The 25,522-nt window shown below is 35.4% G+C and overlaps 1 protein-coding gene across 1 annotated transcript in view; it reads left to right on the top strand.

The window, feature by feature from the left end:
• CCDC170 (coiled-coil domain containing 170) overlaps positions 1 to 18,526 on the top strand; it is a 45,354-nt gene extending 26,828 nt beyond the window's left edge. Inside the window, exons 8-13 of the mRNA XM_085308422.1 lie at positions 2,907 to 3,224; positions 8,206 to 8,406; positions 11,217 to 11,390; positions 12,488 to 12,730; positions 13,598 to 13,834; positions 17,521 to 18,526. Of these exons, the coding sequence (XP_085164548.1) occupies positions 2,907 to 3,224; positions 8,206 to 8,406; positions 11,217 to 11,390; positions 12,488 to 12,730; positions 13,598 to 13,834; positions 17,521 to 17,721 (1,374 nt within the window). The 3' untranslated portion in view covers positions 17,722 to 18,526. The remainder of the gene's footprint in view (positions 1 to 2,906; positions 3,225 to 8,205; positions 8,407 to 11,216; positions 11,391 to 12,487; positions 12,731 to 13,597; positions 13,835 to 17,520) is intronic.
• Positions 18,527 to 25,522: the final 6,996 nt, after the last annotated feature.

A 25,522-nucleotide genomic window follows, 5' to 3' on the forward strand; every position in this document is an offset into this window, starting at 1 on the left:
CTGTTGATCTTTGGTCTGATTTGGTGTAGCTCTTCTCGTGTTACTCCCTTCTACTGAAGCTGTTTCACTTTTTGTGGATTAATTAAGTCTCTGAAGAGAGATCAATAGGGTGATCACCTCAGATGTAAGGATATTTATTATTACTATACAGATCTTATCCCTCCTTGTTTCTCTTCTGCAGTTTTAGTGCAATCATATCTCCCTGTATTTGCTTTACAGTATTAAATCCATCTCTTATTTTTTCTTATAAAATAATTTATCTCTTTCCATTTAAAAGATAGAAGTAAATTCCCTCACCTGTTCTGGCTTGAATGCATTCTCCATAAACACTTCTTATCTAATATTGAATGTTATTTCTGATGAGGCCTTGTCAGTGTCTTGAGTATTCATAGCATTACTCTTACATCTTCAAAAGTTAGTATCAGATTTTATTAGTGCAGGTAGACTGCCAGCAGATGAGTGTGGATAGACTACCTCTGGGCCTGAGTTCGTAAGTTTAAGTACAGCACCTGACACATGAACCCTTTAGCTCAGGTCTCTGATAGCTTAAGCATTTTTGGCACTGCTTTCTATTTCAGCATCCATTTTAGATTTGCTTCATCTGTTGTGTCTGTCAGTTATCTGACACTATATACCCTTGGTAAATCTATATTATATTTAATTCAGTTTTAATTTCTATAATTTCTGTAATTCTTATTTTTCAAAATTTTGTTCTATGTCAAAATTCACCAGCTTTTTTGACCTTAGAAGGTATATACCTTCATATAATTCAGAGCCATGGGACATTAGCCATAAACATTGAGGATCCAAAGAAAAAACTTGAGCTGTTATGATTCTATTCTTTCAGGGATGGAAATAGCTTTATCTCCCTGCAATGACCACATTAGGCTTTTAGGATTTTGCTTCTAGTTGAGACAGCACCTTTGCGGATTTTAGTATCCAAACTTCCAGATACTGTCCTACATTCAGACTGACCTTGCTTAAACTAGTCAGTGTGAATGTTCTCCATTCAGGATAGTTATTGAAGAATATTGTTCAGAGTTTTAAAGCTTTCAATTTTACTTGTTCTCATTCTATAAATTGTGTGTGTGTGTTTTTCATGTTTAGGCGTCAACAGGCTTGCAGTTACTTATTTAAAACCTTTATCTTTTGATTCAATTGTGTTTGTAGATGTTCACAATTTGAAACAGTTGTAATTAGGTAAACTCCCTGGTACTAGCAATACTAGCAAATTAATATTTGCAGTGTTTCTCTGAAAAGAAAAATAGAGATTGCTGAAAACTGTAATTGAAATAAACCACACTTTACTCTTTGCTGTAATTACCATAATRTAATTCTCAGCAAAGGTAGGAATTTCCTATTAATAGGACTTGTTTAGAACACAAAAGAGAAAATGACAAGGAATTGTGCCAACATTTGTTTCCAAGAGAGTTCTACAAGTACTTTAATGAATAATTACCTAAATGACAGGGTTTGTTTTTGGTTTGTTTTCATTTATGTGTTTGAATATTTGTTTTTTTGACAAATAGCTTTGAAGCTACTTAAAATTTTTAGCATTTTTAGTATATTATGTTTATATTTTATTTCCAAGGGTGTCTCCCAGACTCCTTTTTTTGTCTGCCATCACTACTGAGCTGTATGATTATTTCCAGATTTACTGCTTGATTAACCTGTGTTCCATTAGTACAAATGGCTTATTGTGCTACAGTTCTTTAATACCAATGAAGGCAATCTTAACTGATATCAACCCAGTTACTGAGCCTCCCCTAGGCAACTGAAAATTCTAAAGAAATTTAACTGCTCTCTGTAAATATGCCATCTAGTTGTCAAATTTTGTCTCTTGTGTGAAGTAATATTGCTTCCCATCTGTACCTATCAGTCAGATAATACCTCAAGGAATGAAGTCATACATACTCCTTGCTAAGCCTTCAGCTGAATTGACTGCAGATTTTATCCTTGTATATAAATATCTAATTGCTCTTAATTACTGCTATCCTAGAGAAAGGAAGGAGGTTCAAAAGCTGATTGAATAAAACAAACTTTGTGTTTAGATGAGATATTTTTCTTTCATATTTCTTTTATCATTTGCCTTTGTGTCATTGGTCAGGATACACAATTCTGTCTGTCTGCTCTGCTATCTTGGGCCAATAATTTATATAAAACATATATCTTTTTCTGCTTCCAAATGGAGTCTTGATTCATCAGAAGAGAAAGGAAAAATTACTTTTAAATGGTCTGAGCTTCAAATGAAAATTGTGGCTGTCAGAGGCTAATGAGAACCATGACAAAAGAATATTTATTCTTCAGGGTGAAATTGTTATTTAAGCATTTTCACTTTATTTTATGCTGTTTTAACATTTTTTTCTCTCTCTTCCCCCCCCCCTCTTTTTTTTTTTTTTAATTTGTTCCTGCCTTCCTACCCGTTCACTGTTTCTGTACACATAAATAATCTCAGGAATTTTTGTCACATTTAGGAAAGTTTAATTCTGTTCTTAACACTATATTTAAAGGTTTTATGTGCATTCATTCTTTTTCTTCCCAGATGTGGTACTTCGGCTTTGTTTGTATTACATTTTGTTCACTACTGAGTTTCAAAGTATCATTTTCTGAATGAAAATATAATCTAGCAATTGTTTCACAACCTCAAATTATGTTTAACCTGCAAATTTCGTCCATGTATTAATCTTGCAAGTCACTGCAAAGGTTAATCTAGTGTGATTACAGTATCTTTTGGGCTTTCATTAATTTCAGTGGGAGTTCTCCTGTGAAGCTCTGATGTTCTTGGCCCCGTATAAACAATACAGGTCCTAATTCCTCTAGTTGCAATACTAACTTCTGACGTGCTGCCTGCTTTGGGGAGTTCTAAAAGACTTTAAAAGTCTGATTTAATCTTTCATGTGTCTTAGGATCTTGACARTGCCGTAATAGCAAGACAGAGTTTGGAGACTGAGATCAGTACCCTCCAAGACACACTGATGGCTAGCCAGAAAGCTTGGGAAGCCTCAAAGGAAGAACTGCACAATCTGAAGAGATCTTCCAGCGAGCTAGATGGAAGTTTGAAGAACAGCCTAGAAGAGGCCAAGACTGCTCAAAACTCTTTGGTTTCTTTTAAAGAGCAAATTGCTACCCTACTCAGCAGTAGATCTGCAATAGTTAAGTCTTCTGAGAAGGCCATTTTGGAGAGGATCCGAGAAATAAACTGCAAAGAGGAGAGTAAAGAAATAGTAAGTGAGCAACTACTAGATTTTCCYAAGTTTTTTGTATTTATTCTCCTTAGCTCTTTTCTGTCTTATTTATCTGTTTAGTGTTGGTTCTTTCTCCTTAGATTTTGAAATTAGTTATTGGTAATTTACTTGTCTGATTTGATTTTAGGCCAAAAGTATATATGTTTTATTACACAAGAAGAGCTCAGGAATGAAATAAATAATAAATACTGTTAATGAGGGAAGACAAGGAATGTTTTTTTGGTTAAAACGTTGAAACTTGGTTTCAGTGCCTCTTAGCAGACCTCAGTGGCAGCATGGTCACTAGGATTTAGATGAACATCTTAGCAAGTATTGTTACAATTGTGACCTCAAGGACTGGACTATTTCTCAAAATTATATCTCAAAGACATAACTGATGAGGTGCACAGTTGTCTGGGGCAACTCCTCTCCCTCCAGTCCTCAAAGCCTGCACCTAGAAAATGCGTTTTTACACTTCCAATTAAACATTGTTGAAACTGTAACTTTTCACCATTCAGGAGAAAGGCAATAGCAAGGCAGACAAGCATTCTGATGCTTCTGATTGGAGGATTTTGGCTGGTTTTGTAAAGGAAGGGTATGTACAGGAAGAGAAGGGACAGCTCAGGAAGGAGGTGAGTCAGTGTGCTAAGTTAGGATAGCAAATCAGGCTTCAGCACAGTGTGAACAACGTCTGTATTCAGCCCTGACTGACTGTTAGTCAGAATACTGAATTTCTCTCGTGTTTATATGGACATATATTCCTTTTGTGAGCACAATGTTGTCAGAGAGGAGTGTTATTTAGTTAAAAAAAAGTGATACTAAATCAAAAGCTGTTTCTATCGAACTGCTAAAAARCAACTTTTGTGTCCTTGCCACACTTTAAGATTCTAGCATCTCCCATTGGTGAGACACTTTTTAAGTTAGCAAAGACTGTGTGTTTTTTATTCTGTCCATGACTGAAAACATTTCTTGTAAATAGCCCAGTGCATTTTAATTATTTTGTTTAAAAAAAAMCCCAGCTCTTCTAAACCTTAGTTTGAAAGCCAGTGTGCCAAATTTCAATGAAAAGAGATGAGCTTTGTGGAAGTGTTTAACGTCTTTATAGTTTTGCTGTAATGTGTCAGTGTGTTGTTGTCATAAAATGCTTCAGAACTGAAGTCTAATGGAAATTTTATGTGCATACATGTTTATATTATTTGCTGCTCGGCATACAGGGCACTCAGTTGAGATGTTGCTTAGTTTGACAGCTGCTGAGAAAGGGAAGTTTAAGTTGACTGGCAGTTACTGGGCAAAAGGTTTTGCTGCTGGGAAATGATTTTAAGGTGACATATATCTTATGTAAGGCTCAGCTGTGGCTAAGTTGTTACACTTAGTTTCTTTGCTGGTATACTACAGTATGTAGATATTTACATACTAGTTGTTTCAGTTCTTATTGTTCCTGATTTTATTACTCAATATTATTCAACATACTGGTTTGCCCACTTGATCATTTTGCAGACTGCTAGTATGGGAGAGATTCAAGCTCAGTCTTTATTTCGTTTTCCAGTTTCTTGAGAGGAACGTGTCTAGTTCTCCAAGTAACAGCACTGTTTCRAAAAGTCGTTCTGTTACATGGAACTACTATAAATTACATAAATAATTAGCTGTTCTTCCTGGACATGCACAGTAATAATCAGTTTTCATTCTGAACAAGAATAGCGATTATTTCTATTTTAGAGGTAAAGAAACTGAAGTTTCAGAAAACGGGTAGTTTTTCCATAAAAATCTTAGAATCTACTTGATTTCTGTGCTTTAACCTTCACTCTCTCAGAAAGACCTATTGACCCTTGCAATAGGAAACAGCTACAATTTTGGCCTGAAAACAGACATCTGTTTTCAGCATTTTTGCTATCAAAATTAAATATATGTGCTAAAAGGAAGCCTTTATCACTAAGACAGAGCAAGTGTCAGCTTTAACTTGCTGCTGCCTGTGCTGTGCATCTAAGATGCAGGTCTTGTCGTTGCCTTGTTTAGTTGATCTATGTCAGATACATCTAGCATACCATTGCTGCTTCTGCTAGCAAATACAGCAATTGCCTGCTAATACGTAAAGCAATACTCCCAGAATGTTAGTCCATTCTCAAACAATTTTGTGGCTCAGGAAGTTTCTGAACAATAAGTATTATCTCTAAGTGTAATATTGCTTGGTGAATTTAGTCCTTGAAGTTGAATACTGAAGTTTTGTGGATGATTGTATTTACCAAATGTATTTGATAATGTTTAATGTTTTACTGCTATGACTCAAAGATCTGGGAAAATTTGTCTGCATTGCCSTGAAGTGAACTATGTTACTAAAGCATTGCTGGCATCTATTCCTAGGAGGGTTTCCCATATTAAGATTAAGGAATTTGAAATAACCTTTTTGTTAGACACGTTTAAGCAGATTTGTTACAGCAAATAAAATTATAGCTGAAACTACTCTTTCTCCTGACTAACCTGCCCATCTGAGATAGGAACAGCTGATCCAATCATAAATTGTCTTAATTGTATCAGTTTTCAGCCATGTATATTGATATAACAGACTCCAAAAGGCCAAAATTGATTAGGCTCTACCACTGCTCCTACTGAAATCTCCTATTACTCTTTTTGACAAAATTCTTAGTGATTTTAATTACAATGTCATTAGTACTTATTTCATTTTAGGATCTATCTGCTTCTCCTTTGCTGCCACAACAGAGCTCTATACTGTTGTATCTATGCATATGTTTGTGCGCATGTTGCAACTTGTAATCCATCTGTGTAACATTTTGAGGAAGATTGGTGATGATACATGCTTGGGTTTTGTTATATACTTTTTCCAAAGAACAGAACAAGTGGAAAATAATTTGACAAGTAAARTTAAACATTGATAAATGCCAAGTACTACAGATATCATTTATATTTTCTTCTCCACTTTTTTTTTAATAATTCCTCACACTCTAGTTGCTTTTTTTGATCACTGGTAAGCCATAAGTCAGTATCTGTATGACACTGTATATATCCATGATGCTACTACATTCTGAATACCACACAAAGTTGTGATAATCTTCTCTTCCTCCCCCCAAACATTTAAAAAGGACAATAAAGTGTCTAGAGGCTTCCATGAAAGAAAAGATTCAAGGTAAAAATTTTTCAACTTGGAACAGTGAGTAGGATGCAGTAAAGCAAAATACAACTGCAAGTTATAAGGACAATAAGAGCAGTGGCAGCTCTAATGCTTTCCAGCTGATGGAGATCTCAAAAAGTTTTGTACTAGATGCATGTGTGTGCATATAAAACAGGAGAAGTTTAAGATAATGTCTTACAAAACAAGAACAGTACAACTTATTGCTGCTGTAAAAACTCCCTCCTCTAGAAGTGAGTATTTGGAATTTCTTGTAAGACAAGAAATAAGTGTCATCCAAGCAAATTAGCTGGTAGCCACTTTAAAATAAACAACAGGAAATGCCTTTCTTTACACACTGCTTAATTGAACCACACAAATCATTGGCACAGGAAATTATAGGAGTTCAGAACTGCAGAACCAAAAATACGGCCTTAATAAACAATTGGAGAAAGGCACAGCTAATAAGGGTGCAACTCTGTTTCAGGAAATCCCTAAACTGTTGATTGCTCATATGATAAAGATGAGAACCACTCCTGGATGCTCTTGAAGACAAACTAAAAGCCTGATGACTTTGTATCACACCCTTTATGATAGTTTGTATGTTTATGGTCTTCTGAAGCACATAAAAACCCCATGCAGCTGGACTAACTGTAGATGCACTCTGCAGCCTGATAAAGGGATTTGGTATTCTCTGACAGCAACACCTCTGYGTAGGCCCAAGTTACCAAAAATCTGTGTTTGCTACTGAGAGATATATATGATGCAGAACAGCTTAAGATGTATGTGTGGGTTCTTACAGTTTTATTATTGTTTAGTAGTTTACACCACTGTACAAGAAACAGTAATTTCTCAGTGTTTTTCAGGGAGTTTTGGTGCAAACTGTTGTTTGTATTTAATTGTGACTGAAGTTGGAAACCTTTGTATGCCATTAAAATTAATGGAAATTTTGCATGCTTATTCATTTTACTAACATGAGGTAAACAGATGTTTAAAATTAAGAGACTATTTGGAGATGAGTATCTGAAAACTGAGTTACAAATGCCCAACAATGAATTATCTAACCAAACAATTGTATGACAGTAAAACAGGAGAGAGGGAAAGAGGGAAGCAAGCAATTTTTTGAATAAAGCTAGTAACTTGGTTTATGGCAGTGGTATAATTAGATGTTGCCAAGCATTAATCTGTAAATACTTTACTATTTAAAAACCATTACACTGTACACCAGTTGCAAATTTAAGTGTGGAGCTATAACTGTTTTCAGAATCATCATATTTCTTGTTGTAGGATTTTTTATCCTTTTAGCTTTACAGAAAAAAAAYTAGCAAAACATTTTGGTTAAGTGCCCTTTAAAAACATTGTTAGCAGTTGAAAAGGACTCCTCTGAGACTTAGTTATTCTTATCTAAGTTCTTGTCTACATATTGTGTGTGTTTTCTAAAATGCTCTTATCTATTTTWTCCACTCAACTTCATGATAGACTGGAGATCATATATGGCCCTTTTTTAAAGGAAGCTATTTGACTGCCAGGTATTACTGGTTAGCTAGTGTCTTTGGAATGTTTGTGTCTAAATTAGTTTAAATTGAAATAGTTGTTTAAAAATACTTGCTCCTTTTAGTTGATTGACTCATCTTAGTTATAGTTTCTGTTGTTCATTATTTTATTGGGTGTCTCACACATAGCCACTTTGCCATTTTCTCCTGGTGGTTACAATAGATTTTTCTCTTTTTGCCTTTTAAAATTAATGTATTTTAAAGAGATTTTTTACCTTCTTTTTAACAATTTGATAGTGGGTCTTTCATATCTTTCCAACACTTCTGCACCCACCTAACACTGTCTCTTGGTTTGTTTGCTCCCTAGATGGTATCTCAGCTTGAAACTCAAATAGCTAAATTGACTGAAGCTTTGGAAAATCAGACCACATCGTACCAGGAAGCTCTGGAGAGGAGCAAGAAAGCTGAGAAACTATCTGAGACTTTCCAAGATGAACTGAAACATTTGGAAGAAGAATTGCTGTCCAGAGATATGATGCAAGATGGTTTGAAGCTTGAGAAACAAAAGGTAGTTGCATAGGTTTTTACTTTTGTATAAAAGTTAGTAAAGCCAGAGATAGWTAATTGTATTGCATTGATTAGCTTGAGTATTACAGTACTGCAAGTAATGTGAATTAGCAAAGTAAAGCATGCATGGATTAGTAATATCTTTTCTTTGACTAATAGTTTTAGTTGGAAAAAGTAGATAAGCTTCTGATTTCAAAGTTCATTTGATATGGAAAAAAAGAGATGTAAGAGTATATCAGAAAACCTTTAAGGGTTCTCTAATCTCAAAGCTACTGCATCTCTCTCTTGTATATTATTTGGTCTGCAGCATCTCAAGGTCCTGCAGTCCTAGCTGCTTTTATGGCCGTAGACCATTGTGTCTACCAAAATAGTTCTATTAATACTGTGAATGAACATGCTCTTTTTTGGAACATATCCACATTTCAAGAGTTTGAAAAATGGCATAATACTTTGACAACTAAACCAGCCATTCAATATAGTTAAGAAGGGCAAAGCGGATGGTAAATAGTAGCATGTTATGAAGCTGAGATCAGTGCTTCAGTGAGTAATTGTTGAGCTTGCAAAGAACTAACAATTTGATGCTGTTTTGTATTAGTCTATAATACAACAACTTTTATGAATAAAGCATCAACTGCCCTGGGAGCAAACAGGAAATAGAATTTCTTCCCCTCTGCTTCCTCTGAAGAACATGTGGCCTTAGTTTCTTATTTTTTTCTAGGTGTTACTGCAATAAAGAAATCTTTGCAGTTCTATTCTGTTAGTGAACGGCGTCAGTGCTTCTGCAGCTGTTGTTTTTAACTTTTTGAACTGGAAGCAGTGTGAAACAAAAAAAAGATTCTTGCCACTTTTATCGTTGTGGGCTCAAGCAACAGTTACAGAACTGACCAGGAAGATTTTATCTTTTCATTTGTGATTTTCCTCTGTTGTKACTTTGAAAGGATTATAAGCAGCAACAGAAATATCAGTTGCCTTCAGTTTTAATTTATGCTTTCTTACACATCTAAGAGAAAATAGACAAAACTAATCCAAATTTCACCAAAATGTATAGAGAAATTCTCCAGCAGTCCACAGATTGCTTGGTGTAAATTGAAAGACTGAAATATTTCTATAAAATGGTATAATTTGTTCCACAGAGACAGAAAGAGGGAGAAAAGATCTTTGCATTGTGTATAGCACTGTGGTGCCATATTCTTACTTATAAGTTCGGGAAGAAATGAGAGGCAAATTTGCTAAATGTACCTGGGGAAAGGTTGCGGGAGGGGGGGTGGGGCTGGGAAGCAGAAGGGACCTAACGTGGTAAGAAAACACTGTGTTCTCCAACACACAAGGAGTAGGATTTGATGACAATGATTTAATTAGCAGAATACACAYTATAACAAGTATAGTTCCAGTTCTTTGAATATATATTTCAGGAAAGTAGAGGAAGCTTTTTAGAGGTTTTTTTGATACAGTTCTGGAAAAAAGCTTATAAGAAACAGAATTAGTTGACAATATAAAGGTAGAATTAAGTGAAAATGTTTCTAGCAAAGGAGTGAAAACAATGTGAAATAGAAGATGATCTTCAGAAAAGCAGCCTTCAGTAAAGTTAGAAAACAGAGAGCGGTCTCTTGACTGAGGAGAAAAGGGTAGGTTAATAAGCATTTACTGAACAAAATTGTGTTAGAGCACAGCAAAAACCACTTCCAGGGCAAAGGAAAGGCAGGAAGGATAGTGAAATCCCAGCATATTTGCATCAAGAGTGCCTTAAATGATCAGAAAATTGGACAGAAATTGTATAAATGTGGAAATATATGGCTAAAGTTGAGTATAAAGGAATAACATATGTGTACAGATAGAAATCACATCAGGATGCAAAATGATTGAAAGCTGAAAACAAGGAAAACAGAAAAAGATTAAATATACCAAAAGTTAGAGAAAATGAAGGAAAATATGGTTCTTAGTGAAAAGAAGAAATTCAGTTTTCATAAAAGATGCTAATTGTGACCAGGGAAATAATGTAATTTTTAAAGGGCTAATAAGACAGGATAAAAAAGGGAGGAAAAAAGAAAAAGGGGAAAAAAGATTAAATAATATTTGATATGCTGTATGTRTTCACATCAGTACACAAGATGAAATTAATGTTAGAGCAATTAAAATTTTATTTGAAGCAATTTCTAAATTAATAACCATTATGTCTAGAATTTGCTTTTCCAAAGTAGGGCAAAATATTGGCTGTATTAACTTTCCTATGTCTCTTCATACTATATTGGATCTCCTCTGGCATCCCTGCTATTATTTTTATCTATGTTAATCAGCCAGAGCTCCCAGCAGTGGGCAGGCATTTCGAGTTAAGGGAGAAGACTGTGGCTGTCCTTTCTTCCTCCTGCCTGCCAGTGCCTGCTCGTGTAGAACAGCAGAGGCACAGAAYGCTACTGTAGTCAGAAGCATACACACACATGCCTAGTAGCTTTCTCGCTGTAGAGGAGGAAGACACAAGCTGGTCTTGCAAAGAAGATAAAGATACTAGGTCCAGGGACTTATGAACAAAATAAATGTTGATTGAAAAAGCGCAATTGAAGAACGGCAAATTTATCAGGATATTATTATTATTGTTATTACAAATAGGTATTATAAATATAAAAATATAAATAATATAAAAAGTATTATAAATATAAAAAGGTATTATAAWAAGATATATAAATCCTTTCAGTTCTGGATAATGACTGTTGGCTGTATTAGTTGGTTACCAGTTTAGGGGGAATTATTTTAAATTATACTGTGGGACTTTTAATGAAATTTTATTATCCTTTTCTCATTTTTTCATACCTTTAGTATCTGAAGTTTCTGGAACAACTTAATGAGAAGATGAAGCTGGATAGTATAGCAGCGGAGGTTGGATTTGATATGAATGTGGATGCAATTCTAGCTCGGGTAGAACAGTTAGTGAAACTGGAAGGTGATGCAGTGATTGAAAATAAGACTATGGCATATAGCCTAAGAAGGAAGGTAGGCAAAAAAAGATGTATTCTTACTGTTTGTTTCAAAGATTACATTGTTATGATTTTTTTTTATGATAGCTTGCTAGAGACAGAAGCCTTGAGGCTTTATTACATAAAGAGAAGATAGTAAACATTTTTGCAAACTGTGCAACCAAACTGCATGTTAAAACAATTAAAACTGCCAGTCAGTTACATGATACTGCTTCTCACAACTTCTGCAAAAAAAAGTTATAGTATGCATATTTATATATTTTTTTCAATAAACATTTGTAATATATATTTTTAAATGATTACTGACAATATTTAAATCTCAAAGGATCTCCTGGGAAGGAAGGCATGTTGCATCAACTTCTCTAGAAACTAATATAACACAGGTTGTACTTCACTAAGGATTTCAACATTTCTAACAACAATTGTGCCCTTTTAGGAATCTTGATAATCTGTCCAAGTTGGATTTAAAATCATACTATAGATTTTCTGAAAGTAATTWCCTCTCTAGTGGGGAGGATGTTCCAGAGTAAACCTCATAGTTCACAGAATGGAGGTAAGCAGCAGACCGGTAGTTCTCTGAGCACCAAAATTAAGAAAYTAAGCTGTGGGACTTTGTTTTGCAAGAGTGTATTAAAGCTTTCTTATTTMTGTATGTTGACTCTGCTTCTTACACACTGGCCTTAATAAACTACTTAAAGATGGGAATATCTTTAACTATGACCACTTAAATCACTGTTTGCTTAATGAATGTGTCTGTCTCAGATCAAATGCAAGAGGTTAAAGTCTCAGATGTTATATTATACTCTCATAGAATAGGAGTCTATATGTAAATTCACTCTAAAGACTGGTGCACAGACTTAAGGACAGCGAAGTACAATGTATTAATAGTAATACAAGAGGTATCATGTCAGTGTGTGTATTCACACTATATGTATATATAGTTTGTATAGGTATATATTTGCATATGTATATACTGCTTTACAGAGTTTTCAAAAGAGGACTGGGAATTCAGGTTAAACATGGAACAAGGAAAATAAATTTATGTAACTATCTGTGTAGAACCATTGTCTTTTGCAAATACTCTTTTAAATGTCCTTGTGGTTTTAAAACTAGTTGAAGACTCAGAAAGAAAAACTTGAAAGTAAAGAGTTGCACATGAACCTTCTGCGGCAAAAAATCTCCCAGCTGGAAGAAGAAAAGCAAGTAAGGACAGTCTTAGCTGTGGAGCGGGATGAGGCCAATCTCACCATCAGAAAGTTACATAAAGTGATAGAGAGGTTRCAGCAGCAGCTTGATCTGGCAAAGGAAACTAATACTGATCTCAAAGCTAAGCTGTCTGAAACTAATGAACTTAAGGTGAGTTAAAAGGTTACATTTGTGCTTCCGTCTATTTTTCTATTTCAGTTGAATACAGCTGTAGTTCATTTACAGTACAAGTGTTCATGGAGAACTGCTCAAATGCATTTAGRTTGGGAAAACAAATATATTATTACAATGTTTTGGATATTTTACAGTCTGTCTTGGTACACTAAATAGCGTCTGTAAAGCACAAGGTAATTCAAATTTATAAGAAAAATATAATCCCTTCCTCTCCTCTCAGTATGGCTGCAATGTTTTATTTTTGCATAAATAGCTCACAGAAAATCTATTCTGACTAATAGTGGGGAGAAGAGATTTTTTTTTCACATAAAACAGGCAAAAATAATTTTCATTGTTTTTGTGTTTTATTATCTTGTGGTGGAAATAAACTATCTGCTCTAACTGGTGGAAAAAAGTAGTTTGCAATCACTGAGAGCCTGCAACTACTGGAACTAGGGAAGGTTGATTTTGTGTGACTTTGTGTCTTATGGCTGATTAACTGAAGTAGGTAAGTAGGTGCAAATTCCAGTGGAAGGATTTTCTCTGGCAAAACACTTGGAAACTCTCATGTTGATTTTCCAGTGGCTAGCAGAGAATGAACTTGCACTGAAAGCTTTTGTATGTTCAGTTACCTCTTTTCCTGAAAGCCAGTAGAAAATTAACTGTCTTTGAAACAATAGTCTTCCTGTGAATTCAGTTGAAATTAGCCAATATGCTTCAAAAACTTTTCAGTTCACTGGTACATGTGATTTCCTCAAGAATCCATAAGAAACCACGTTAAAATGTGTGTTCTTAGTTAGCCATTTTTGTTATTTGTTCTTCTTAGATGAAAACATGTGAAGGATTTAACATTTATTATTGTAGATCAAAACTCTGGAGCAGAACAGAACAATAGAAGAACTTAGTAAGTCCCAAGGCAAATTACAAAGAATGAAAGAAAAGGCTGAGAAACAACTTACCTCTGTCAAATCAGAACTTCACTTAAAGGAACATAAAGCTAATGAAGATAAAGAAAAGGCCAAAATTATGTTAGAAGCAGTTACCAGTGAAATGAAGGTGCTTAAAACAACCCTTACAGAAGTAGCAAAGAGAGAGAGACAGGTAGGTGTATACTTGCTTCACAARTGCTAAATGTCATTCAGAACATAAGTGTGGTATAGCTAGAACAGCTATCCAGCTGTGCTGAAAACTTGTGTGAACACTCATAAATGAGGAAATACTAGCTCAGGTGAAAGCAGTAATTTGACCTAAAGTGGCAATTATGACTCTGAGAGGTAAAGTGCTTCAAGTTATACCTGCAATAGAATGAAAGATAAATATATGCCTTATTTTGTTTGTGCACTGCAACATACTCAATTTACATCCCATTTTGGAGAAGATGGATAAAAATTCTTCAGAATCTTATCTTTTTTTTTAAGATAAAGCTTTTCATGTATCTTAGATGCAAAACTTACTTACTTATTGCTATGAATAGGCCATAAATTCAAAGAACACAAATGTATTTCTGGGTTAATAAAACATTTAACTTACAACTCACCAGAGTCCAAAATCACCTACATTACACAAACCATTTGAGTACTTGCAGGTGGAATCATACTGCTAAACTGGGAGAAAAGCTGTTTGTAAAAAAACCTAAGTCTTGTGCTCCTGCACTGTGAATCAGCAGTAATGTCATTTTGCTAATATGAGACTTTCYAGAGATATTCATAGCATGCTGTCCTGGATCTTACCAGTTTACTTAACTAAAATTTTGGCTTAAGATTTTGCCTGGTGTTGTTATATCAGATAATTCTTTCTAAAATCTCTTTCATTAATAAATGCATGAGTTTTTTCCATACATTTGTGTGTATATGTACTGTGAGAAAATTATCAGAAACTGAATTTGCCACGATCTAATGGAACTGTTGATGTAGATAGACTGACAGCTTGTACAAACATTTGCACATTTTTTCCTTTATTATAAGGACTTTATTCGGTCCTAGTTTTCTTTTTTTTTCTTTCCTTTTTTTTTTGATATAATAAGACATCCTTCTACTTTCCTATAGGTACAAGGTGCAAATGTAGCATCCCCTTCTTCCTCCTCTCCCCAGTCTTGGGTTAATGTCCTCCATTGCATTCATCTTTTCTTCTCTTCTTTTACTTCAGATACTTTTACTCACTGGAGATGAGACACAAAGAAAATCTAACAAGAGTGTTTATCTGTGCAGAAAATACTTCATTTTTAATATTTATTGACATTTATCTWTTATTATTCCTCTCTTTTATTTCAAATTGTGACTAGCTTTGAAATATTAACTGCTATTGAAGGAAGCCTTAAATAGAGGGTTATGTGGCACTCATTAGCTTATAGCGTTTCAAGAAAATTGCTGTGTTCTTAATACCTATGTTGCACTGTTTTTAAAGCTGTAATACGTTTTTCATCTAAGGTTTTGTTAGATCCTTAAACGTTTTAGTACAAAATTTTAAAAGATGTTAGTGATGTGCATACGGTACTGTGCTTAGGAATATAAACATGCATTTTGCTTCATGTGAGGCATTCTGTAGAACTCTAAAAATAGTCCAATGTATATCTTCTGTTGCTTTTGTTTGTTTTTTTTTTTTAAACTGAGATTGAAGTTCCTTGGCTTGACATTTTTGCATCCAAGAGTGATGGTGCTCTTTGTCAGTTTGTGTAGAGAGGTAGAGAGAGTGTTTGAACTGCAGCTTTGTCTGTGCTGTACTTTATCTGCCACAATATAATCATCAGAAAAGTTTTATTTATTTATTTTTTAAGTGTTACTCCCTTAAAGTGGAAAAAAAATCCTTAATTTAAAATTCATATAGTGGATGACTTAAAGGATTTAAGGACTGTGTGTCCTTACATGCCTTGCTGATGAATGTCATTGAATATATTTTATATATTCACATATTGAAAATATTTATTGACCAATCAATATAACTGTGAAGTTATGACCTGCTTTTTCCATGAAAAGTAGAATGAGATGATTCCATACATYCTTTAATTTGTATCTGTTTCCTCTGGCAAAATTTTACTAGCTCATTAATCAGTGTCCATCCTTCACATAWAAATATGATTGTTCAGCTGGGTATACTCACCCTTGTCCTGATTAAACTGAACAGCTTAGAATGATAAAGATAAGGCATCAGTTGATTAGTTGTRTAGGCAGACATCTTATGGTAGTCTAATTATTCCAAAGACTGGATCCTTACAAGGGGAACGTCCTTTTTTTTTTCCACATAAAGTATTAATGTAAACAAATTCCAGCTCTGCTGCCTGTTTGATCTGTCTATGATCCAGATGTTTAAGAAACCCTTAGCTTCCACTATGTTGTACTTTTCTAGCATACTGCTAGCGCATCATGTCAGTTATCTACAGGTTTGGTACAGGCACTGAAGAGAACATATGAGAGCTTTTTTTTTTTTGATGTTACGTTGTGTTGCAGCATTTCACCCAAGGTGTTGTACTGCCTTAAGACAGACTGGGGTAAAGCGAACTGTCTCTGGCAAAATCTTGGTGTTGAGACCTTGCTTAATATTGCTTCAGGATCTGGCCTTCATATTACGGGGTTAGGGTTATAGGGTTTTTTGCTACTTGCTTCAAATATGATATTGTCTTGGGATTCTGCACAATATTCTTGGGGATGGCCATGTATTTTAGGGGCACTTTTATTTCTGTTCTTGCTCCTCCTTACCTATAACTCTCAAAGTTGAGTGCAGTGAATGCTACCACAACAGAGCATGAGTCTGAYTTCTTGATGGTTTGTGAAGTTTCTGTTACTGTGGGGTCTCTGTCAGGCTTGGGATATGAGACTTTGAAGTAAAAATAGGTAGCAACACAAGCCAATTTTATTTAATAGGAACTTTTTCCTCCTATGACTATGTGTTGATGATAAGGAGCATTAGAGCATTGGGGTTTTGTAATTCATAACCTATTTAAGAGGTGTTTAAGTTTAACTGATAGGACCTATATCTTGAGCTGAGGAGAGCAGCTCAGGGTTCATATTCATTTTGTCTCAAGTTTTTAATCTAGTTCCTGACAGGGTCACTAGTGATGACAGTTGTTTGTGGTTTTATTTGACAGTTATTGTGTGTCTGCCCATTTGGAATTGAAAAGAGAAAAATGGTTTCTTTAAGCACTTTGCCAAATAACCTTCACGTGATACGTTTTCAGCAGCTCTTCATAAAAGCAAAATGAATGTTTCTGAGGTTGCTGTCTGAATTTTGGCTGCATCCTGATTCCAAGTCAAAGAGAGACCCAGGGATGTGCCATTCCCTCATCTTTCCCCCGACGTCTTCCCTCCTGCCTTGGTTTTCCTGAGCAAGTACAGGTTCAAGAGGAGTGGTGGCAGACAGGTCAGAAGCTCAATGTCAGGACAAGYACCTTAGCATGTGCTGTGGCATGTGCCTGCCATGTTTCCAATTGTCTTATATAGTTTGCAGTCATTGAAGTGAAGTACAACTCCTCATCCTTGCCTCAGCTTTCACTGTTGAATCAGTTAGAGAGGTATGCTTGTGATAAATACTGYGGAGCATTTCAAATTGCGAGGAAAAATTCCAAGATTCTTAGCATCCCAGCTTTTCACTTGTTTTGTTGTTTGAAGTATGCCCGAAAGGCTCCATCTCCATACTACTCAGTATTGAGCAATGGCAGAAATTCTTACCTTTTGCATTGCTAATACAAATGTTTGTATCTCTATGTRTGCATATATATGTGCATATGTTTTTCCAGGAGTTTTCTTCACTTAATATTTAATTTATTAATGACTCTTTTCTGTTTGCTCTTGTAGCTGGCAGACTTCCGAGAGGTGGTCTCACGGATGCTAGGCCTCGATATTACCAGCCTAGCTCTTCCTGACTATGAAATCATCACACGTCTTGAAGGGTTGATTCACTCTCATCACCACCATTTTTTCCCCTGTGTCTGCCTCAAAGATACAGCAAAGATACAAGATGAACACTCGCAAAGAAACATACAGCTTCTTCACTGAAATACACATTTTGCAAGGAATCAGGACCAAGTGAAATTTTCTTTTCTTTTCTTTCCTTTTTTTTTTTTTCATATTTGCTATACATACATAGAAAACATTTGTGTTCCCTGCTCTACAGATACTTTCTTGAGCGGATTTTTAGTGTTTTGGTAGGGACTCTGAGTTGAAAGGATAGTGTAAAGCCAATAGCCTGGAGATACCAAACGGGGAAAAAAAATCCTYGGCAGCTTAATATTTCAGCTACAAAAATGATAGACAATATATGAACAATATATAGCACTCAGTTTTAATGCAGAGGCATGGAAGGCATGGGCCAACCAAGACCACTTMACAGTTTTTAGAAGTATTCTCAAAAATGTCAGCTTCAGTGAATTCCTTCTGCTTTACTCTGGGTGACAATGAAGAAATAAAATGGAGATGCTCCATCKTTTTCTCTTACGAGAGGGGTGTCTCAGTGTATTTTTATGCATAAGGACTTCAGCTTCAAGACGGTTGGAAATGAGAAGACTACCAGAGTTTTGGAATAAGTAATTCTTTCTTCATTTATTTTCTTTAGTCTACTACTGTGCCAAAACAAAAATTATGCCTTTTCGGGAAAGGCATCCCAGTTATATGTCTGGGATGGCTATATATGGTAGAATTGCATGTTGCCCTTGGTTTTGATGCCTTGGAAGTTTTTCTTTTAGTTGCTATGTTCCTTGGGCAATTAATCATTAGGCAAAATAAATTGTGGTTCTTCTGAATTAATAAAAATTATATAAAAACCTTCATCCACTACTGGAAGTAGTTGAATTAACAGAATATTTTAATTTCAGAAATTCTAAAACAATAGAAATAACTTTTAATCAAAAAAACTATGCATCTATCACCCTTTCTCTGTCATGTTAAAMATTTTTTAAAAAAATTGGAACAATAAATCTGTTGTAATAGTTTTGTCTAAGGTCTGCGTTTTTAGTTGTGTCTTCCCATTCTACATTTCATGTGGATTTATAAAACAGTAAAGAAGACTTATCTATGTCTTTAGGAGCTTTGTGGACTTTCAGCAGTATCTCAGCAAGCGATATGCCATTCACTAAAACTGAGCAATCTATTTTAAGAAAAAATGAGACTTTTTAAAGAAAGTATGGTAATTTTGGTATCTAGCTATAGACTGAGAGCATTATAGATYGGTTTTATTTTGCTTCTCTGAAGTATCGTGGCTCAGTGGGTGGTTCATAAGAAATACCAAGCTTTTGCAAAATTAGTGATTTAAGAAGATGGTAAATCATGTATTTTTATGTTCCARTGCTGCTTGGATTGTAACCAATTTCCTTTTTTTGCTTTATAAGGTAGCACTATTTTTAGGTAGATTTAATTAATGSAATGGAGGAAAACAATAATATTAATTCACATAGACTTAAACCTAGGGAAGCATCACATTTTCAAAGTAAAATAGCAGACCGAARTACAAATATTTCTAGGCATGCTATATGGGGAATTTGGAGAGTGGAAAAGAATGTAATAATTCTTCAAGAGAATGCAAATAATTTCWGCTTGCATTTTGCTGGTTCTGTAGTTACGTATGACAGCAGAATCCTTTCCAACTGATTAGTGTTAGTGCCTCTTTCCTCTTCTGCTTGAATTATAAGTAAACAACAAAAACTGATTTCCTCATCACATTAATAAATACTATACAAAGCACAGACACTAAATTAAACAAACTGCATTAAGAAATTAGGTCCAATTAGTCCAGATACTAAAATCATAACTTTAAGAAATAGTCTCTGAGAGTTCAAAATATCAAGTATGTATGTATATTTAGCTGTATTTTATGGATAAATGAGATAATTTCCTAATGTCTGCAAAGGGACTTAAAAACCCATGTTCCTGTATCTGGCCACCCAGTGATAAGCYGTGGAATCAGCAGCAAAGCCACAACCTCATGGAAGGCAGGAACGAAACTCTGCAGGTTACTTCAGGGGAGGTAGGTTTTTACAAGAAATTGGTAGTAAAGCTCATCTATTGTCTTCTGTGTTAAGCCAACAGTGCGTAGAACAAGGATTTTCTAATGTTGGCTTTGCTTTCTTTTCTTTCTTGTTTTTCCATAACACACAGATCCATGCTTTTTGAAATATTAATGCTATTGTAGTTTGCCAAGCGATATGAACCCTTAGATGATTGTTAATAATCCCGATATTTGCTTTTCTTTTRGAAGAGTGCTGATATCTTTGTTCACCTAGCCAAAGCAAATAACAAAACAAAAATAAAGCAGTAGTTTGACATGAACAAAGTTCAGGTGATTTTTGACCCATGCAATTTAATTAACCCCTGAACAAAGTTTAAACTGACTTGCAATCTTTTTTTAAGGTTTGCTTCATATAGTGTTGAACTCTCTCTACCCCACTTCCCCCCACTTTTGGTAAAACTGTCTAAATTTTTTTTTTTAAAGTACTAAACAAAGATGCATTCAATAGAGGACAGATTTGATAGAAATCTCTGCAAAATTTTAAGATTGTGTCAGCAGACAGACACCCCTCAGAGTAGGTCATTATTTTTACTGGGTTTGTTTGTATTAATAAATGGTATGTAATTAAGTTTGCTGCTATTTTATCAATTACTGTTTTATTGTGRTGAAGAAGTCTTGTCTTATAACAAAAATCTTGTCTTAAAATACATTTCAAAAATTATATGTAAAATCAGACTGATGSCATTAAAGGACTAGATTTTTGCTCCAAGTAGTGAGTAAATCAGTTCCAGTCACTTCTAATGAAGGCAACWACTTTAATCCAGATTGGCAATGTTAAAAAAACCCAAAACTCAAGAAACAAAAATACTGCAGTTGTTGATATTGAAATAAAGCAATTTACATGCCATAAATGTTTGTACTAATAAAAACACAATGCAAAAGACATAGTGAGTGTTATGATGTTATAAGTATATTAAAATACATGCAACTGAAATTTTTGACTAAATAACGTCAATAATATATTCTTCAAAATGCAGGAATCAAAGCAGTAGAACCATGATTCATCAATGAAATTAAGTGCAAAACACCTAAATGCTTTGCTGAATTAGAATCTGGAAGAGTAAAGACAGGTCACAGTATATTACTTCTCACCTTATGTTGCTCCAGAGTCTTTTGTTCGTATTGTATAAAGCAGTTTGCTTTTTTTTTTTTTTTTAATAATATCATGCACAATCCATGCTTTCTTAGGAGTGAAGGTGAACAAAAATAATCACTTGAGCTGTTCAGTTACTAAATACATGTGTAAATTAAGATGCAGGGGGAAATATAGATAACCCAAATCATAATAGGTGCTAAATAAAAAAGCAACTGGAGGATCAGGCACATTTCTAGAAATAAAGGCATAGTTCTACAGAAAAACTACTGATCCCATAGTGACCAAAACTTTTTCATGTGAAATAAAAGTATTTTTCATATTACAGATGCTGACCATTTCTTTTGACCAACAAAAGAAAGGGAAGCATAGAACAAAATGATGTACTATGAATTGAGAGAAAAAGGATCTCTGATATCATTGCAGCACAGAAAACAAAATAATGGTTCACTTTAAATCAGTTAACTGTGTGGAAAACAGAAAAATTGATATTTTGCCAGAATGTAAGTTGGAAAGAATGTTCAAACATAATCATTTGCAAATGGAAGATTTTAGATTGCTTTGCTCTTTYAACATAGCAAGTAAGAATCCTACATAGGACTTTTCTTTTCTGGAAAAAAGGGAGGATGAGCTTATAAAACTGTTTGTAATTATTTGGGAATAACCAAGCTATATAAAAAAGACAAGATAATTTGCTTAAAAAAGAAAAAAAGACTTTTCTRGTAACTTTAAACATCAGCTAATGAACACGAGGCAAAGAACACTTCTTTTGAGAAGGCAATAAATAAAATAGTTGATACTTTTTAAAAAAAGTTTTTTTTCCTATGATCATTAACTACACATTACATTGGTAAGTGGGAGAAATAAGAAAAAGAAGATTGCAGTGAGAACAAATGGGGTCCAGACTTTTCCATCCCAAGTGGTCCCAGTTGTGTCCAATGCCTTTTGGTAATCCTAGGAATGGGCCTGTAGATCATGAAGCCTAAGTTGGGAGTAGGAGCTGAATAGTGCTAGTGCTTATACATGTATATGTACACAGGTGTTTACTAGAATTTTAATTTATTGAGTGGGGGAAATGAATGTTTGTACYATATATTTTAATATTATTTTAAAATATGCTATTGAATGTAATTTAATTTGGGAAGGAACTTTGATCTACAAAATATTCCTGTTTACACACCTTAGTAGTAACTAGTAAATGCTATTGAGGGCATAAGGGGGCTCAGWTAATTCCTGAAGAATAAGCTTAGTTTCTGCTCCCAAAACTGTGAAGCTGCCTGCTGAGGGTAGTTATTCCTGAAAGGCAATAAAGGCAACCTCAGTGTTACACCACMTAAGTAGTGGTGCAGGACTGGAGCCCACAGCTGAGGAGCACCTCGGTGTGGGCYGCGTATCTGAGGGCACTTGCAGCTGACATGTGAAACCGGTCACCCTTTCTGCTTCTGYGTCCCCTCCTCAGCCGTAACGCTGGATACCTGGGGTATTGTGCTGTGCTTCAGGCTCTACGCTGTAAGCACTGTTTGCAAAAATATATATATGCATACCCAGTGCTCTTTTTAGGTGTTTTTCTGGAGCTGTTGGGATGGAAGCAGTAGGTGTGCTCTTGTGTGGGGAGGAGACAGGGCAGAAAGCTTCTCGTGGCCTTAAATGGATCCTAGGAACCAGCCAGTTCCTAGGCATGGACCACAAGGGCACAGGTTTGCTACTGCTGCTTCATGGTAGCAGTAGGAACAGTATGAGGGTAAAATGATGGCAACAGGCAAACTAGAAGTAATGTCACGGGTGYAGATATCTGTGAATTAAACAGGTAACATTTTTATAAGAACCATAACTATCCACATAGGTGAAGAAACCCTACTGGTTTTGGCATAAGAGTTCCTCATAGTTTTCCTTGGAATTTGGTCCAAGCCAGGTTGCACAGGGAAGTGTAGAGAAAATTGAAAGACTAGTACTGAGATTATCAAAATAATATCAGTTCCTAATCTTTTTAATAATGTTTGGTATTGTATACATTTAAAATAATGCTTCTTGTATGRTGTCACTATGCTGCATGACGCTCTCAGCTAGGTTTAGCTGCTTTAGAAGATACGCATTGAAAACGGTTGAATGGAGGATAAGCAATAAAACTGGAGTGTGTCCAGCAGGAATGAAGAAGAGAGATGGTAAGGTACATATAAATCTTTAGGCATTTAAATCTAGGCATGTACCAACTACATGATTTAGCTGCCTGGTAGKTTTGTGGAAGGAGGTGGGGAGAGCAAGTTTCTGAGATACATCCCACAAAGTTGTGAAGTTGAAATGGATTGACTTCAAATGGTTAAAAATATATTAAAAGATGTTTTTGTAATATTTTTTGTACTTACAAAATGGATGAAGCCATTGCATTTGTATTTCAGTTAGCAATTACTGGCATTTGTATTTCAGTTAGCAATTACTGGCTTTTTGGTTCATGTTTAGGATTAAAAAAGTATTAAAAATAGTAATTACAATAACAATTAGGTAAACCATAACCTGCCCAGGAAAGCCTAGGGATAAAAAGCATAAATTCTGGTAAATTTTCACTTAATAATATTTGCTRTATGTTAATCTTCCAATACAAGTGTGTATCTAACTGATCTCTGATGAAGTGGTGAAGGATGGTTGATCTAGTTTTCTGCATCACCTAGCAGGAATTCCTTGGTTGCCACTAATCCATATGATACTATTTGTTCTCCTGATATAAGCTATATTCCCTTTTTTACTACTAATAACTACTACTCCCTCGTTTTAATAGGTCAAGATAGCAGGTCATGGAGAGCATAGGATTTTAAAAAGARCAAATATTTGAAAAAGCAAACAGTAAAGATGGATTTGGGTAAATGACCTAAACAGAAAATAATGGAGTGCGCTTGGAGTAGGGGCAGAATAATTCTTTGGTGATAAATGTATATCTTATCTGCAAAGCTATAAAATTCTCTTGCCTGGCTTTGGGATGGAAAGAAGAGGAGCTGGTTGCAGTTGGAAATCTGCCCTTGATGAAGATGGAAAAGAGATGCTGGAGTAGGAGGGAGGGCTAATGAGCTGTTGGTGGAATTGCTTCCCAGTGATTACTGAATCAAAAAGGGTAAGCTTCTTTAAGTTTCATGAAGCTCTAGAAATGAGAACAATTAGATTGCTGCTTAGATCTCTCCCTTTCATACATAAAATGCCTGCACCAAGTGACAGAGAACCGTTATTCCTCCAGTAAGGATAATGTTTTTTTTACAGCAGCTCTCTTATTCTTAAACAATGTGCTTTAAAATACTGTAAATAAATTTTTTATAATGACTTCCGGGCCTGGAAAGCAAAGAGGTTGTATTCCTCCCCAAATGTATCCTATGCCATTTTCCTAAGAAATTATTGATTGGTTTGAGAGTCCAGTGAATATAGTCCTTTTCTAAAGCTCTAGTAGCATTGCTTGTAACTAAGCAGTTTGATGTTTTCCTTTATAAAAATTTCCTGTTATTTATGTGCAATACAGGCAATGTTTTCCAAGCCAGCTGCCTGCCTCAGCCAGAATTTATTCATTTGAAAATTCAAACCAAAATAGTTCAGACATTCCTAAGAATAAGACTGATGACAAATCCATAATTCTGCTTACGTCTATTAAAAAAAAAAAAAAAAAAAAAAAAAAAAAAAAGTGGGGCAAGTCAGCTCAAAGCAAAAAATTACTTCCTTTATAATGACTCTCCCTGGCTGCTCTGGGCCAGGATAAAAAAAAAACCAACATGTTTCTTCTCTGCTCCTCGTGGCCTTTTCACAAGAACTGTGTTGCGGTGAAAGGAGTRGCCTGACAGAACGGGAGACAGGCTTGGGAAGAAGCTAATTATGGCAAGGCACCTCTAAAGAAGACATTTGACCGAAGCCAAGGTTTTAGAGGGAAGCAAGAAAAAGGGAGTTGCACGGGAAAGGGATAGGAGAGGTGAACCACGAGCCTGCGGGGAGGGACGCGAGCGGCTGGGTTGGGCTGCGGTGGGGAAAGGAGGCTCCTAAGGGAGCTGAGCAACCAGGGAGCGAGGGGCAGCCACGGGGAGAAGAGAACAGGCGGAGACCGGAGAAGCCACGAGGCAGAGACTGGGACTGAGACGGTTGGGCGCAGTAAGGGCAAAAACCAAGAACGATGTGAGGAAGTTGGTGCTTGTGTACAAACGGAGGAGGAAGAGTAGGAGGAAGCAAGGTGACGGAGGATGGAAAATGCAACACGAAACCACACGTTATCACAGCGTTTTGTTCTGACCGGGCTCTGTGTGTGTATCGCCGCAGCTGCTGAAGGTGCCCTCTGTCTTCCATTTGTGCRGTACTGTTTTGTTTCCTTATTCACTTCTCGCAAGGACTGGCCTGATTCAATTTTGTTTGCACAAGCAGCAATACTTCCAGCTTTTTGCATCACCTGCAGACTTGGCTGTGCAATTTATAATCTTCTTTTAATATTGTCTTTATATACAGGGATTCTTTCTATCAGAAGGGCTTTAATATCTGGGTTTTGGATGTGCAGAGAACCCAGAATGATGGTTAAATTCAATAGGAGTTAAGAGGGTGCATATCCCCTGAAACTCAGGTCCTCTTTTTAGGGACACAATTTGAGTTCAAAAGCATATACAACCAAAAAATAAAATAATCTGCTTCTTGCCTCTGGCAGACCTCACCATTACTGTCAAAATGAAGAAAAAATAAGAAAAAGCTGY

This window comes from Rhea americana, unplaced genomic scaffold (genome assembly GCF_003343005.1).
Source record: "Rhea americana isolate MKP2758 unplaced genomic scaffold, rheAme1 scaffold_275, whole genome shotgun sequence".
Taxonomy (NCBI): domain Eukaryota; kingdom Metazoa; phylum Chordata; class Aves; order Rheiformes; family Rheidae; genus Rhea; species Rhea americana.